General features: G+C 39.7%; 1 protein-coding gene across 1 annotated transcript in view; it reads right to left on the bottom strand.

Annotated features, from left to right (window-relative positions):
• Positions 1 to 16,148, bottom strand: part of LOC127953624 (ubiquitin carboxyl-terminal hydrolase 43-like) — an 85,274-nt gene that overhangs the window by 40,681 nt on the left and 28,445 nt on the right. Inside the window, exons 4-6 of the mRNA XM_052552856.1 lie at positions 6,307 to 6,399; positions 4,171 to 4,306; positions 3,624 to 3,768 (exon numbers count right to left, since the gene is read on the bottom strand). Of these exons, the coding sequence (XP_052408816.1) occupies positions 3,624 to 3,768; positions 4,171 to 4,306; positions 6,307 to 6,399 (374 nt within the window). The remainder of the gene's footprint in view (positions 1 to 3,623; positions 3,769 to 4,170; positions 4,307 to 6,306; positions 6,400 to 16,148) is intronic.

Genomic DNA, 16,148 nt, shown 5'->3' with positions numbered 1-16,148 from the left:
GGTATGCATTGCACCTGCTGCCCTCTTATACTCACGCTGTGATCAGCGGCTGCTAGATGCAATAATTGCATGCCAATGTGCATTGGCCCGTTTAATTTACACTCAAAGTAGATTGGTCTATCGAAGCGATATCCCATTTTGCTTCTGTCACCAGCGTGTCGTCTCTGTTCCCTTCTTCAGGAAACGAGGGTTACCATACGTAACCGAGACTTTTTTCATGTTTAATAATACTGTAAAGCTGCTTGATTTAAGGCTATCTATAGTACTAAAGTATAGTACTCGACAATCTTTTATTGTCAGCTCTAGTGGACGCGCCTGGAAAAAATGTGCGCGTTGCACCACATGCGCATCACTTCCATTATAAGCACACATGTCTACATTTGAAATAATGAACTTGGTTGCACAAAAGACGCAATATGTGAACAGTCTCTAAAACTGCCAGTAGGTGGTGGTAAATGTCTTAATGATTAAGTCATAGAGTCATTTATTCATTCATTTGATTCATTTAAATGGCTGATTCATTTAGAAGGGAAGTAAATTGTTCTTTATGAATGGTTTATTGAATCATTAGGCTTGGCTCATTTGACTTGAAGCGGATCATCACCATCATCAAATTACTGCAAGAGCTTTAGAGAGCAGATGACTCCTTGCGCTTTTGAATCGCTCTCATGGTACTTTGATGTCATTCACATTGTGGGGAAGTTGGGGCCTAGTGGTTAAAGATTTTCACTCCTAACCCTAAGGTTGTGGGTTCAAGTCTCAGCCTGACAATTCAACAACTTAGGTGCCCTTGAGCAAGGCACTGAACCCCCAACTGCTCCCCGGGTGCCGCAGCAAACTTCAAATTTTGGTTGGCAAAATTTAACACAACAGAAAACATTGTGTCTAAAATAACACAATATTAACTTCATGAAATTTTGTATAACATTTCCACATTTTATATTCTCTAAGCTCCATCACGCAGTAAGTTGTTGCTCTGCCTCATATTAGTACATCGACTGTATGACATGGCAGATGATCCACATAGGTCTGGGGTGGGGCAAGTGCGTCAAATGCGTTAATAATTTTAACGCTTTATTTTTCTCCATAATTAATTAATCTAATTAACGCGTTAAATTACCAGCCCTAATAAATGCATTTATTATACATTTTACAAATGTATAATAAAATTTTTATTTAAAATAAATGCTGTTCTTTTGAGCTTTCTGCTCATTAATGATCCTGAAAAAAGTATCAGTTTTTACATTTTAAAACATATTTAAATATAAAACAGTTACTTTAAACTGTAATAATATTTCACAATATTACTGTTTTCAATGCATTTCGATCAAATAAATGCATCCTTAGTGAGCGCGAGATAGTTTTTAATTTGTATTATTATTATTTATTCATTTATTTAATAGTCATACTATAGCAGCAAACTTTAAAAACAGTAGTGTATATTCATGTCAATTAAAAAAAAAATAGCAAACAGACACATTAGTAAAGCACACATTGCGTCATGCACTTTGAAAACTGGTCCGTTCGTTAATATATAGTGAGAAAAATAAGTAATTCTCTCTGTATCTTAATGTCATAGTCTGTCTAGCTACTATATGACAAAGCCCCTTTCAATCATTCACACTCATTTACATAAACACTGGCCTATGACTTCACATTTAATGGCAAATAAACTTGATGATGACGATCAGCGAGGCCGTTTAACATTCTGGAAGGTCACATGTGCCATCAGGTACAGATGGAGTATTGGCTGGCTTTTTAATCAAGAAGGGACGTTTTTATGGCTGAACATCAGGACAGCTGTGCTTCCCAGCATTCCGTCTCAAGGTCTTTTCATATCTGCTTTTCAAAATGAAGAATGGAAAGGTGTGACCTGAGCTGAGTTTAAGTGGCTATGCTCAAGCAGTTTTTCTTCTTTCCTGTCACTCGATGAACCCCACTGAATCCGTTTGAGGTTATCACTCAAAAGTAACACTGTGAGATTGTTAATTAAACACTTCTCCTCTCCACAGATCTCTACTGTGGAGACTGTAATTCAGCCCTCCTGTATGCAATCCAATGGAAGAAGACACACTCTTATGCTTATGAGAGCATGTCGGAGTGCAAACAAAATAATTGATGATTAACTGACCCTTATAAATGATTAATCATAATAGTCAATTAATCATTAAATAAACTGATTATCAAAATAATCATATGTTGCAACCCTAAATGCGTTTATAGTATGCCCTGTTAAAGTATTGCTTCATTTAAAGAGTGTGTTATCAGAGCTGTAGTTCTGACTGTATTGTGAACTTCAGAGCTGCTGTGCTTAATTCAGAGCGATAGTTTACCTAAAAATGTAAAAATGTGTCATGTTGGTAACCATTGTCTGGCAAGAATGTTGGCAACCAAACAGTTGACGGTAGCTATTGAATTTCATGCAATGGAAAACATTTCTACTTTGACTGCATCAGCTGTTTGGTTTCTAACGTTCTTCAACATGGTTTCAGTAACTGCAGTTAGTGTTAAAGCAGCCTTGTCAGGGAGATGCTGTGTGTATCTAGACGAAAGCAAAAGCACTTTATTTGGCCTTCAGAAAGGAGATGCATTTAGGAATCTTTAAGATTACTTTCAACAGAACAGCAACGCATTTAATGGATGCCTGTTTTGTGAACCTAGGAGAGGAGGTCCTTCTGACTTTGATATTCTGTTACACCAAATACACAAAATAATGATCTTTAAAAAACCATTATATGACCCCTTTAAATTAAGCTAGCTATATCATGTTGCAACATACTTGCATGACTGTAAATTTTGTAACATATATTTGTAACTCTGTAAGATTACTCTTCCTATAATGTGATGCCAAGTTTCTAAAGCAATATTAGGCAGCACAACTGTTTTCAACATTGATAATAATGTTTCTTGAGCAGCAAATCGTGTGCCTGTTATGAATTTGGTCCAACCCTGATGAACACAGCCTTGGCCACACTTTAAAAATCATGACCTATGTTCAGGCAATCACTGAGGAATTTACTGTATAGAGCAATTGAATCCTTTCTAAATCTATATGGACGGAATTTGTTTTCTCAGAGGATCATGAAGTTCACTGAAAAACAGTAGGTAATTGTGACGAGTGGGGCGGGGCCGAGAGACGTGGGAACAAGGAGTGAGGCTGGCGGAATGATTGGGAAATCAGCGACACCTGTGCCCCACCGCCGGTCTCGAGTCCCACGTAGGAGATGGAAGGATATAAAACTGGAGCATCGATAGTGAAGGACGAGAGAGGACCAGGCCTGGGCTTTTAGTTTATGTTTTGTGTTTATTTTGTGATTATTAAAGTTTCATTTTGATTGTGCGCCGGTTCCCGCCTCCTTCTTCCCGATGATTATGGAGAAAATATTATTACAGTAATTTGCTCTGGAATAATTACAGAGGTTGTATGATAGAAACGAATCGTTGAAAACTTGGATGGGATTGAAATCACCAAGTACGTCTGTGAAACACAAATTTCTCTAACAACCCCCTGTAAAACTAGTCCTGTCCGAATAGGGCTTTATATTTGGATAGGGATGATATTAAAAACTCTCTAAAGGTGGCTATAATCCTGAAAAACATCCTCTACAGTTGGCTACATTTACCTGAGATTCGTGCAGATCCACCCCTGATGTAAAGGGGCGGAGCCTGGAAGGCATAGATGATGTCACTCTCTGCTATGCTGGTCAAGTCATCGTCATCAAAGAACGAGCGCTGGAAACCAGTTGTGTAGACCTCTGTCAATATTACCTATAACAGCAGAGAATTATAAACTGAATAAAATGACTAAATTATTGCAGTTATTAGAATTATTAAAGATAAAATAGCATTTTTAGATTTGAAACACATCTCATATTTGATTTATCAAGCTTATCAATCAATTCATGTTTATTACTGGTGATACCAATACTATCTGTTACATTTTAGGAATTAAAATAATAACTAACTATAAAATAATTATTTGATTCTTCCACATACCATGCAGATACCATAGCATATGATTATGATAATCTTTCAGTATCAAGGCATAAATCAAAGTCCTAGAGTATCACCATCTGAAACGATCACTGTAGCAATGCAGGAGATTTGGTCAGGTGGTTTATTGTGTGCAGGCATGAGGTCTGTCTGTGTGATGCAGTGTGCACCTGTCACCTGATCGGGAGAGATCTTGCCCTCATCTGCCACCATCCGGCGCAGACAAGCCAAAGAGCCGAAGAGAGGCACAGCAAGCCCCACTCTCAGATACCGCTGCCCTTTACTGCTAAACACCAAAGTCACACACACTGGTCTGCAGAAAGAGAAGAAAACACATCCTTTATGATCTTAAAGCAGCTTTTACATTTAAAATGTTACTGAAAGCAATAAAGGGCATCTTGGAATCTCATCTTGAAATCGCAGTAAAAGGCTACAAAAGCTAGGTATAGCTTAAGCAGATGGGTGTGTCTAAAGAATGAATCTGATTGGTCTCTAAGTTAAGTATCTGTGTATTCTGACTAGTGGTCGACCGATATATCGGCTGATATTTGCCATTTTTCAAATATCGGCATCGGTCCATAAGTTTTTCTGCTTGGCTGATGTATTTGAGGTGGGACTTTTATTTTGACGGTGCTTAGAGCGGCAGGCGTGCACACAGTGCTCACACTCTCCCTCTTGTTCGTCGTCGTCATTAACAGTTCTGTATAACACAGAAGGCTGTCTAATAATCAGATAGAACGGTTAAACAATATAAATTATTAGTAATAGAAAGGCAAACATTATAATACTGTCTCGTTTGCCGTCAGCATTAAGCAAATATGCATTTATATAATTTAAACAAATCTTTGAATGGCTAATGAACATTTAATTGCACAAACCTTTCAAACTTAGTCAAATCCAGCTGTGAAATATTATGAAGCTTTCCAAGATATCGGCAAAAAACAAACAAACAAAAAATATATATATTGGTCGACCACTAATTCTGACCATACAATATACATTACCATTCAAATGTTTTGGATGTGTAAAATTTTTTTTGAAATACGTATCTTATACTGCTTTCTAACTGATTTCTACTGTATTTCTATGTTAAAATCTAGTCCGTTGCTGTGATATTATCTGATTTCTTATTATTAATGTTGAAAACATTTTCACTTAAAAATAACCACATTTACTTTCTACTATTACTATTTTGTAACAAATGTCACTTTTGATTCATTGAAACGTTTTTGCTGAATAAAAGTACTAATTTCTTAAAAAAAAATATTACTGACCCCAAACTTTTGAACTCTTTTTAGCTTTCGCTAAAGTGATGTCATTTCCTCCAAAGACATACCATCAGCTGCTGTATCATTATTTATGCTGTCAACTAGTTTCCCTCCACTATTACAACTCTGCTGATATATGACCTAAAGCCTGAAAACGCCCTTCTTAGAAATAAACTACTGTGAATGAGGGTGGCGTTGGGGTAAACGCTGAATCAATTGCCGGAAGAAATAAGGCAATCGGTCATGTAAAAAGTACCACACCTCAAACAGTTTACTTTCCTTAACTAGTTATGTGTTCTGTCCTAAAGGAATTGTTCAACTAAAAATTAAGACTGTACCATCATAAAAAGCTGTATGACTCCCTTTATTTCTTGGAACACATAAAGATAAAAATATATATAAAAATGACTAAGCTGAAGCTAATCAAAGTGAATAGATTTTCAGTGAACTTTTTTATGATGATTTACAGTGCTTTTTTGTAGCTTGACAGACCCTGGTTTGCATCTACAAAGGAATACAACTTAAAAACCTATTATGAGTTAACTATTCCGATTCTGGGAAAATGTTTAGGATAATATTGCCATATACAGTTGTGTACAATTGTAAGATATGCTTTAGGTGGCCTTTATTATTTAAGCCTACTGTATTCATTAGGATATTGATATCAGTACTGTTTTTGTCATACAAGTTTCAAATTTCCTTCAAACCAGTATAAAATGCCATACCGGTCTCATCCCTCATAGCCAGTATAACCAGTATTACCATATATCAATGCAAAGCTTGTTTATATACTGTATATACAGAAACATTATACATTATATCATGTGTGGGACAACAGTTGCACATTTGTAAACATGAGGGTCTTCATTTCCTACAAAAAAAGGATTTCCCTTGCAATCCGTCTGCTGCTGCTGGTTTGAATTCTTCATAGTTTTGATTACAGAGAGGCAAACATGTTAGAATACAACCACAGCAAGCAAAACAATGACATTTTTGCATGAATCAACAACTTCAAAAGGCTTCAGTTTGGTACGGCTGTACTCACCTCGTCTGTCTTAGAGGAATAGGGAGGGAAATGCACAGAAAAGGATCAAACGTGTTGCTCTGCTTAAGACAATGTGGGCATGTCAGAGATGACCTGGAAAAAAGATGGTTAAAAAAAAGATGGTCAAACAGCAACAAAAGAGTAGCAGAAAAGCAAATATATACAAATATTATGTAATAAACACACACAAACAGTCAAGCTATTAGCCATTGTTTTGCATGAATGAGCCGCAAGGGAAGTTTAGTGGAAGAGGAAGTGATGTCACAGGGAAGAGGAAGCACAGAACGTCTCCTGGGAAGAATAATTGTTGTAGCTACGGAAACTGATGCTCACGAAATCACAATTGCAGTTTTTTACATCATCCTTGCCACTCATTTACAGAATGATAACAAACTCACTACATAGACTTGTTCAGAATGGCTTTGATGAAGCATCTATCTATCTATCTATCTATCTATCTATCTATCTATCTATCTATCTATCTATCTATCTATCTATCTATCTATCTATCTATCTATCTATCTATCTATCTATCTATCTATCTATCTATCTATCTATCTATCTGTCTGTGTCTCTTCTTAGAGCATCTCCAGCGCTCATAAATACTAATGTCTTTAAACAATACTTCTTCTACCTGCTAGCACTTGCCACGTCAGTGTTGTGGAGAAACAAATAAAGAGAGGTGGCTAGAGATATTTTTAGAGTATTAAGGAAAGCCCTGTTCATTTCCAGCAGCTGTCAGAGTGTTATGTGGAGACTTCAGCATTTTAACTGAGCTCTTCGGCTGCAGTTCGCCCACATAAGACAAACAATGCAGCAGCAACACTCCACTTACACAGAATAAGAGAACCTGATCCAAGTCTGTGCGCATAGTCAATTTGCAGGTATAAGAACCCAAATGATCTCAGTCACTATAATTTCGAATCTTGTGTTGTTGTTGTCATCAAAAAGGAATAATGAGGAATAATCATTTTTTATAATAAACACATTGAAAACAATTCTTACAAGCGGTGAGCATACACAGACTTTTTAAATGACTTCTCACTGTTTAAAAGGGGTATAAATGCAATCTGATATTCACAGAGTCATTGTTTAGGGAAATGGTTGGACTACATTGTTTAAGCTGTATAATTATCTGAGGAGTACCAGTTCATGAGGATAATTTGCTCTGTATGTTTTTTTATTCACTAAAAAGATCCAGCTGACAAGAGGCTTTTGATTGGGAGTCGGACAATGGCCGGTCTGTTGTCGCATGTGACTCTTACTGCTTTTTCATTTCTATGTCAGAAATAGTGAAAGTAGTATGTTTGTATGTGGTTCCATATTGAGGATGTGTGTTTGGTTCATTAAAAAGATTCAGCTCAGAACAGTCATCATTGAATTTTTCGCACTTGCATTCAGTACAGTATACTGTTCGCATCAGAATCTAATGTTATTGTTTTTTCTGTATTGTTTAATGGGGCTGAATAAGAACCCGTTCTCGATTCCAAAGTATTTGGCACTGTATTTGCCAAATCTAAGCAGAAAATGAACATATCTGTTCACAACACACTTTTCCTTGAACCACAGGGATGTATCAAAATAACTGAGTGCTTCATTATAGATGAAGAACATGCAAATCTGTTTAATTAATACAAAGTGGCCTATTATAATAAACTTCCCAGACAAAAGAGGTCATTAAATGGATTATTCATCTCGAGACACAGTCAACCCATACAGTATAAACAAACAAAGAGAATTTCCCTAGTGCACCATTATCACACTGAGAAAATGGGAACAATTTGTAATGTTTGAGTGAATCAACTTTACTATCATCCATATATATATATATATATATATATATATATATATATATATGGATGATAGTAAAGTTGATATATATATATATATATATATATATATATATATATGTATATATATATATATATATATATATATATATATATATATATATATATATGTATATATATATATATATATATACATATATATATATATATGTATATGTATATATGTACATATATATATATATATATACAGTATATATATGGCAAAGTTTATTTACCAAGTTAAACATAATAAAATTCCTAAATGCTTGCAAATATTATTTACCCAGCGAGAAAGTAATTATAATCTCAGAGGACTATGTATATTTAATCAACCACAAGTACATTCTACATTAAGAGAACACTGTTTATCAAATAAAGGAGTTAAATTATGGAATAGTTGCTGTAATGATTTAAAACAAGCCACGTCTATTTTTCAGTTTAAAAATATTTACAAGAGAATAACAATGGAAAAATATTCAACAGAATGAAAATGAATTAAAGCGGCTTGCTTTTGGTGTGGTGGACATTGGTCCACTAATGTGTTAATGTTAATGTTATGAACAGATGTTGTCATTAATGTGTTGCATTTATGATTTTAAAGTTAAGGGCAGGCACAATAAGCTTTAGCTTTTGCCTGCACCAGGTCATTGTGTTTATGTTTTGAATGATTGGATTGAATGATCTGTAAATTACCAAACCGAAAAAAAAATAAAAATAAAAATCAGACCAATGGAAGAGCGGCGGAGTGACGTAAGCGACCAGGAAGCTATAAAAGCACGTGCCACACAGCTGGCGTCAGCTTCGAGTACCAGCAAGCGCCGGCAGGGGTGCCGGGGGTATTGCTCCGAGACGCAGCGTCTCGTTCCCACGTAACCTAGAGACGTTCCTCTTCAGGAACTCGAGCTGTGTCAATGCGCTTTGGGGAACGAGTACCAACGCCGCCAGACTACCAAACCCCTGCCTAATGTGTATCCGACGAGCACAGCTTAGGACAGGAGGACGGAAGCGCTTGGAGTAACTGGCATGTCTAGGTCATAGAATTTAACAAACATAGAGGGCGTGGACCACCCCGCAGCATTGCAGATGTCCAGCATGGATACACCTGCTAAGAAGGCCTTGGAGGCCGCCATACCCTGAGTAGAGTGAGCCTTGGCTCCCGACAGCGGGGGACAACCAGAGGACTCATAGGAAGCATTGATAGCCTCGACTATCCAACGACAAATAGTCTGCTTAGAAGCAGGAGAACCCCTCTTGGGGGGACCGTAGCATACAAGCAATTTGTCGTCCAGCACTCGAACTGGACACATACAATTTAGCTTCACCTGGTCGGGCTCCCGAAAGGGAGGAGGACAGAAGGCCTGCAGCACTACAGGTTGTGGTGTAACAGAGGGAACGTTAGGAACATATCCTGCTCAAGGGTATATGAACGCTTTAGTCATGCCTGGTGCAAACTCAAGATAAGTAGGGGCCACAGAGAGGGCCTGAAGGTCTCCCTTCTCTCCGCAGAGAGGTGATAGCCAACAGAATGGAGGTTTTAAGTGTGATATGTCTGTCTGAGATATCTTGAATAGGTTCAAACGGGGGTGTGCACATTGCCTCTAACACCACAACCAAGTCCCACGGGGGAATACGGGACCGTACTGGAGGTCTCAGCCTCAGCGCACCGCGGAGGAAACGTGTAACTAGGGGGTGTCTTCCCAGAGACTGGCCATCGAGAAGGGCGTGGTAGGCCGCAATAGCCGCCACGTGGACCTTCAACGTGGAGTGGTTCAAACCTGCAGAGAGCCTAGCCTGTAGGAACTCCAGAACTGTACCAACCGGGCAGTTTGCTGGGTCTAACTGGCGGTCTCTGCACCATGAGGTGAAGAGTTTCCACCTCAGGGCGTACAGTTTCCTCGTTGAGGGAGCTCTGGATTGGAGAAGGGTCTCAACAACCTCGGTTGAGAGACCAGCTGCTAACAGTTGTGCCCCCTCAGGGGCCACACCCACAGCTTCCACAACTCCGGGCGAGGGTGAATTATTGTACCCTGCGCCTGCGAGAGTAGGTCTGTCCTGATCGGTTATCTCCCATGGAGAGCCGTCGAGGAGCGAGACTAGATCTGAGAACTATACTCGGCCCGGCCAGAACGGGGCTAACAACAGACGGACCCCATCCTGGCGCACTCTCGCCAGAACTCCCGGGAGCAGATCGATAGGGGGAAATGCGTACAGACGAAGCCTAGGCCAGGTCTGTACCATAGCGTCCAGTCCCAGAGGAGCTGGATGAACTAGAGAGAACCAAAGGGGGCATTGTGACGTCTCTTGAGATGCAAATAGGTCTACTTGAGCCCTGCCAAATACTCTCCATATCTGCTTCACTACTTCTGAAGTCTCCATTGCCCGGGCCTCGGCCCCTGCCTTGACAGTATGTCTGCTCCCATATTTTGTTTCCCAGGAATATATACTGCTCTTAATGAGAGGAGTTTGCTCTGGGGCCACACCAGGATCTGGTGCGCCAGCTTGTACAAAGGGCACGAACGCAGACCTCCCTTGTGGTTGATATAAGAGACCACCGATGTGTTGTCGGTGCACACCAACACATGGTGACCCCTTAGGTCTGGGAGGAAGTGCTTCAGTGCACGATAAACTACTAGCATTTATAGACAATTGATATGCCATGTAAGATGGCGATCGCTCCACAGACCACGGGCAGGGTGGCCACTCATGACTGCAACCCAGCCGGTGAGGGATGCATCCGTCGCTAGTGTTACACAGCGACAAGGAGCTCCCAACACCGGGCCCTGTTTCAAGAACCAAGGTTTCTTCCACATGTCTAATTTTAGTCTCATAACTGAACAATTTAAGACCCTCAAGTCTATAATTGGACGCAACCCCCCATCCTTCTTTGGAACTATGAAATACCGGCTGTAAAATCCGGACTCCCTGTCCTGAGGAGGGACCACATCGATGGCCTCCTTCTCTAATAGGGTTTTCACTTCCTGTTCCATAACCAGACCTTGCCTGAGGCCGACTATCGACTATCGTGACCCCGTTGAATACTGGCGGCACAGAGCCGAACTGAATACAGTAGCCTTTTTCTACTGTGTGCAGGACCCATCGAGATACATTTGGCAGTAGTTTCCACGCTGTTAAATAATCTACTCAAGGAATCAGTCTCTCAGGACTGATTTCTGGTGTAAGAGGCCCCCGCAGGGGCGGCGAGCGTCTCAGCCCCGTTACGCGCAGGGGCGGAAGATACTGAGAGTGATGCTTGGATGCCTGGAACACTGGCAGGGTTGGCAGACCAGCCCCCAGAGGGCACTGAGGTGAGACGGGCACCCTGTACTGCGGTGTGTACCGCTCTACCCCAGCAGAGGCTGCCCTCAGGCGTCAGGATTTCTTGGCCGAGGACTTCTTAGCTTCGATAACTGCCCTGAGATCTTGTTTGGGCTTGGAAGTCCTCGGCCGAGAGCGTCGCCGAGACTCTCATTTTTGGGCCTTGCGGTACGAGGAGCTAGGGTGCGGCTGGGGCATCTCCCGCCCAGATGACCCAAGGGAGCGACAAGGGAGGAACTTATGGAACGCCGCCGCTTGTTTGCGGGCCTCCTGAAATCTGTCGACAACAGAATTGACTGCGTCGTCGAAGAGAGATCAGCGGTCCTTCTTAGCTCTGAAATGTCGTGGGACTTGATCTCCTCTCCCTCATCTAGCTCCTTAAGCAGGTCGGCTTGGTACGCCTGTAACACCGCCATGGTGTGCAGACTCGCACCAGCCTGACCTGCAGCCGCATACCCTTTGCCCACCAAAGCCGATGTTGCTTTGAGTGGCTTTGAGGGCAATGACAGGGCCTTTAGAGACGACCCCGCGCCAGGGGACAGATAGCTCGCGAGCGTTAACTTGGCCACCGTGCAAGTAACCACCTCCAAGAGCTCCTCATACTGCGACGAGTGGGGTGGCGAATCCATCGATCGACTCCACGTCAACCTCCTTTGAGGAAGAGAGGCGGAGCGTCGACCCCTCTCCCTGAGTGGAAGGAACCGCTGAGCGTGCTTCCGACTCTAGGGATTGGGTGCCGGATTTGGCAGAAGTGGAAGGAGATAGGGACTCCATTCCCGTCTCCATTCCCTCCACCAGATCCACTTGCGAACCCCACGAGTGCAGCCGCCGTTCTGCCTCAGCAGAAGCGGGACCATCACTGCGGGGAACGCTGGCCAAGGCCCCCTCCTCGAAGAGGGAATGAAGCAGCCGCACCGACATACGCTCACAGTGTGGGCAGTCGGCCCCCTCGAGAGCCGACTCAGCGTGCTTCGAACCCAGGCAAACCACGCACAGGCTGTGTGTATCCCCATCCATTATATATCTCGGGCAGGGAGGAACACACAACCTATAGCGCGATTTGGAATCGCCATCAGTGTGTTTGACTTTCGCCTTGCTCTTTGGCATGTCTAGGAGCTCTTAACTTGACAGACAACAGTAAATAAGACTCACAAGACAAACAGTTTGACATTCACACACAGAGCGCTTGCCTGAAAGACGCGAAGCTGACGCCAGCTGCGTGGCACGTGCTTTGATAGACGTCACGCTCTTCCATTGGTCTGATTTTACACAATATTCAGAGTCGCGCACGCTGGCCGCGTTCCCCAAAGCGCATTGACGCAGCTCGAGTTCCTGAAGAGGAAGTATGGCTCTCTCATGTACTGAAGTAAAAAGCACTCATTAATACCTGTTTTAGTGTCAAGCTTGTACCTGGACCTCACGTCATTAATACAAAATAACTTACATTTAAAATTTTGTTAGCTAATAATTGTATTAAGGCTGAACAATCACCATGCAGAACAGGGCAGGACTGGGACAACATTTCAGTCCAGGAAATCTCACATTCATCTAGGCAATCTCATACACCTACAACAAATACTAAAACCAGGGACAATCCTATTTTTTGTATGGCCATCACATTTAAAAAAAGGTTAAAACCTTATGCTGGGGTCATGCAAAATAATTAAAGGTTCTCTCTTGAACTGCACCTTTTTCCCTTTTCATTCTCCTCATTTTGCGTGATATCTCTGTCTCTGTGTTTACCTTTTTTTTTTACTAATTGTTTTGTACCTGTCACTTTTTCCATCAACCATCTACTGTTATGAACAGAACTGTCTCCAGTGTTGCAAAACAACCACCTCATTGTACTCTGTGTGCAATAACATAACTTGTGTTGTTGTTTTATCTTAAATTGGCTTAAATACTAGTTTTAACAAAACTATGTTTTCTAAATTGGATAAATGTCAAAATTACTACAAAAATAATAACATCATGACAATTTCTTTACAGAGAAATCCTAAAACTTAATGTGTTATTGTAATATCATGAGTTATATTTTTTATTGTTCTAAAATTTGCCATGGTTTATTACAGTAGTAACCAAGGTTTTTTTTTTTTTTTTTTTTTTTTTTTTTTTTTTTTTTTTTAGCGGGTTGATTAAAATCTACAAATTTCATGGATAGACTATGATCAGTATAGGAAAACCATGGTTAATTTGTGGTCATTATGGTTTTTGGTTTACATTTTCATAAGGGTTGTATTGTTATCTGCCCTAGCTCCCTCTAAACATATTAAAATTATTTTATAACATTGTTTGCTAAATTACTACTGTAACTTTACAGTAGGTACTAATGATGGCATTCAGAATACAGTATTTTGAGTGAAGATAGTAATTTAGTTTAGTTTACAGTATTATTAATCTTCTGGCTGCTACTGCTAAGAATCCTGCCATCTTCAACTGTTAAATTGTACTGATGGATTCTGAGTGGTCTAGTAGTTGATTGGCTGATTACAGTGTTTTCTTTTTTTTTTTTAAATGGCCACTAAGCAACACTAAGATGAAATGACAGATATTTATTGAAAGTACAGCAAAAACATGAGTTATTTCCTTTAGGAGCAGATGGCTAGTATGCTGTAATCTTCTAAGCTACTAATTACAGTTGTCTTGTAGGAGAGGTTGGGCCTGCGTCACACATTTAATCAGTGTTTCATGACAACGTCGCGTGTTCAGGCTTGCTGATGTCTGGACTGCAGGCCAGGTGTTTGCGCAGAACTTTTTTGTCAGCAGTTGGGTGATAAACAGTAATTTTCGACTGTTGTCAGTGATTCATCATAACATTTACGTAAAATGAACAAATGAACCAGCTAGCAGCAGATGGAGGGTGGGAAAAACAGAGATGCGAATGCCAAAAGAGAAGGATAACGTAATGTAATGATGTCTCAGAATGACAGTGAGAACACAGGTAACAGCTTAAGCGAGGCAACATGAGTGACAAACTGTCGGTCCGCACATCAGTCCAGAACTGCAGTGAATGCAGTAGGCAAAACTACATCTGCTAAAACTGCTCACAAATGTTTAAATTACTGGAGCGAGAGGAAGATTTAGAGGGAACATGTGTGTTAAGATGAGGTGGTTGATCTTTTTTAATGTTAAAATACTTTCTCTTATCACAGTTTAAAGGGACAGTTCACATCAACTTGCTCTCAAGTTGTTCCTTTCTCCTCTTGAACACAATAGAAGATATTTTGAGGTAACCAAACAGTTGATGGTAGCTATTAACTTCCATAGTAAGAAAAAAAAATGCTATGGGAGTCAAAGGCTTCTATTAACTGTTTGGTTACCAACATTCTTCAAAATATCTTCTTGTGTGTTCAGCAGAAGAAAGAAACTGATACAGGTTTAGAATAACTTGAAGGCAAGTAAATGATGACAAAACTTTCATTTCTGAGTGAACCTTAATATGCAGTTGCAATTTTAAACTGTACTGTTTATTACAGCATTTCATCAGAGTAACAATGGGTGGGACTCTCTGCTTTGTTGACCGATTAAAAATACAAAAATTTAGTATGCATATTTGACTGTTCGTTTAGGTGGTGTGTGCACACCAAAAGCAAATTGAATTATTAAAGCGAGTAGATTATATAGAAAGTACATGCAAAAACACAATATTTGCAATTTACGCTTAAAAAATAAAATAAAAAAGGTCGCTAAAGTATAAAGTCACAGATTAAATAAGAATAAGAAACTAATTATAATAAACATGACAAAATAACTACAGTAGAACAAATACTTTAAATAAGAAATGCTCCATACATTGTATAATGTAATCAAATTTATAAAAACACTGCTTATTCTCGACTGTGTAAATTAAATATATATTTCTTCTTATCAAAGTTACAAAAGTGTTTTAGTCAAGGGCAGTGAAAGATTTTCTCTCTTTTGTTAGTTGATTAACATGAATGACTACTGTCACTTTAAGAGCTTCCCGGATCCAATATACCGTGTTTACATCTGTGATTTCTTTCTCATTTGTTTGCTTTCAGGTACATGTAAGACCTAAATTTCTGTGTTTATGAGGATATTTACAAAGACGGGCATTTTAACACATATAAGTGTGTGTATTTAACTGTAACCTATAAAGTGACTGAATGACTGTTCAATACACCCACAATCTATGAGCACCATGAACATATAGTGAAATGACTTGAAATTTCACTGCTGACTGTTTCAATGTCTTAAAATCACCTGTTTTTAAACCACAATGCTTAAAAAAGCGTGCAAACGCTAAGTTGTCATGACCACTTAGCACAGTTAAGTCATACGAGATGACAGTCAAAACATCTACCGGTTGACAACTTACAACCAGTTAATTGTGTCTACCAGTATCTAGCCCATCCCTGGTGCTAGCAACACCAATGTAAAGGGTTTAATGCCTAAAGAATGCTTGAACTGATAAACTGTATACCTTGAATGCAATGCGATTTGGATAAAAGCATCTGCCATATGCATAATTGTAAAACAACCATTTTAGTGACTTGGCCTTTTGATTTTTAAGTGGTCATCGGATGCCCATTTTCCAAAAGTTTATATGATTCTTTTGAGTCTTAATAAAAAGTATGAAACATCAATAAGTTAAAATTTCTCAATGGAAGTGTAAAAAAAAAACACTTTTGTTTTTACCCTGTGAAAAACAGCTCTTTTCAGAGGAAACCGTTTTCT

The sequence above is a fragment of the Carassius gibelio genome, chromosome B3, assembly GCF_023724105.1.
Source record: "Carassius gibelio isolate Cgi1373 ecotype wild population from Czech Republic chromosome B3, carGib1.2-hapl.c, whole genome shotgun sequence".
Taxonomy (NCBI): Eukaryota; Metazoa; Chordata; class Actinopteri; order Cypriniformes; family Cyprinidae; genus Carassius; species Carassius gibelio.
Note: the sequence above shows the minus strand (reverse complement) of the source record. Positions and strands in the feature narration are given on the sequence as shown.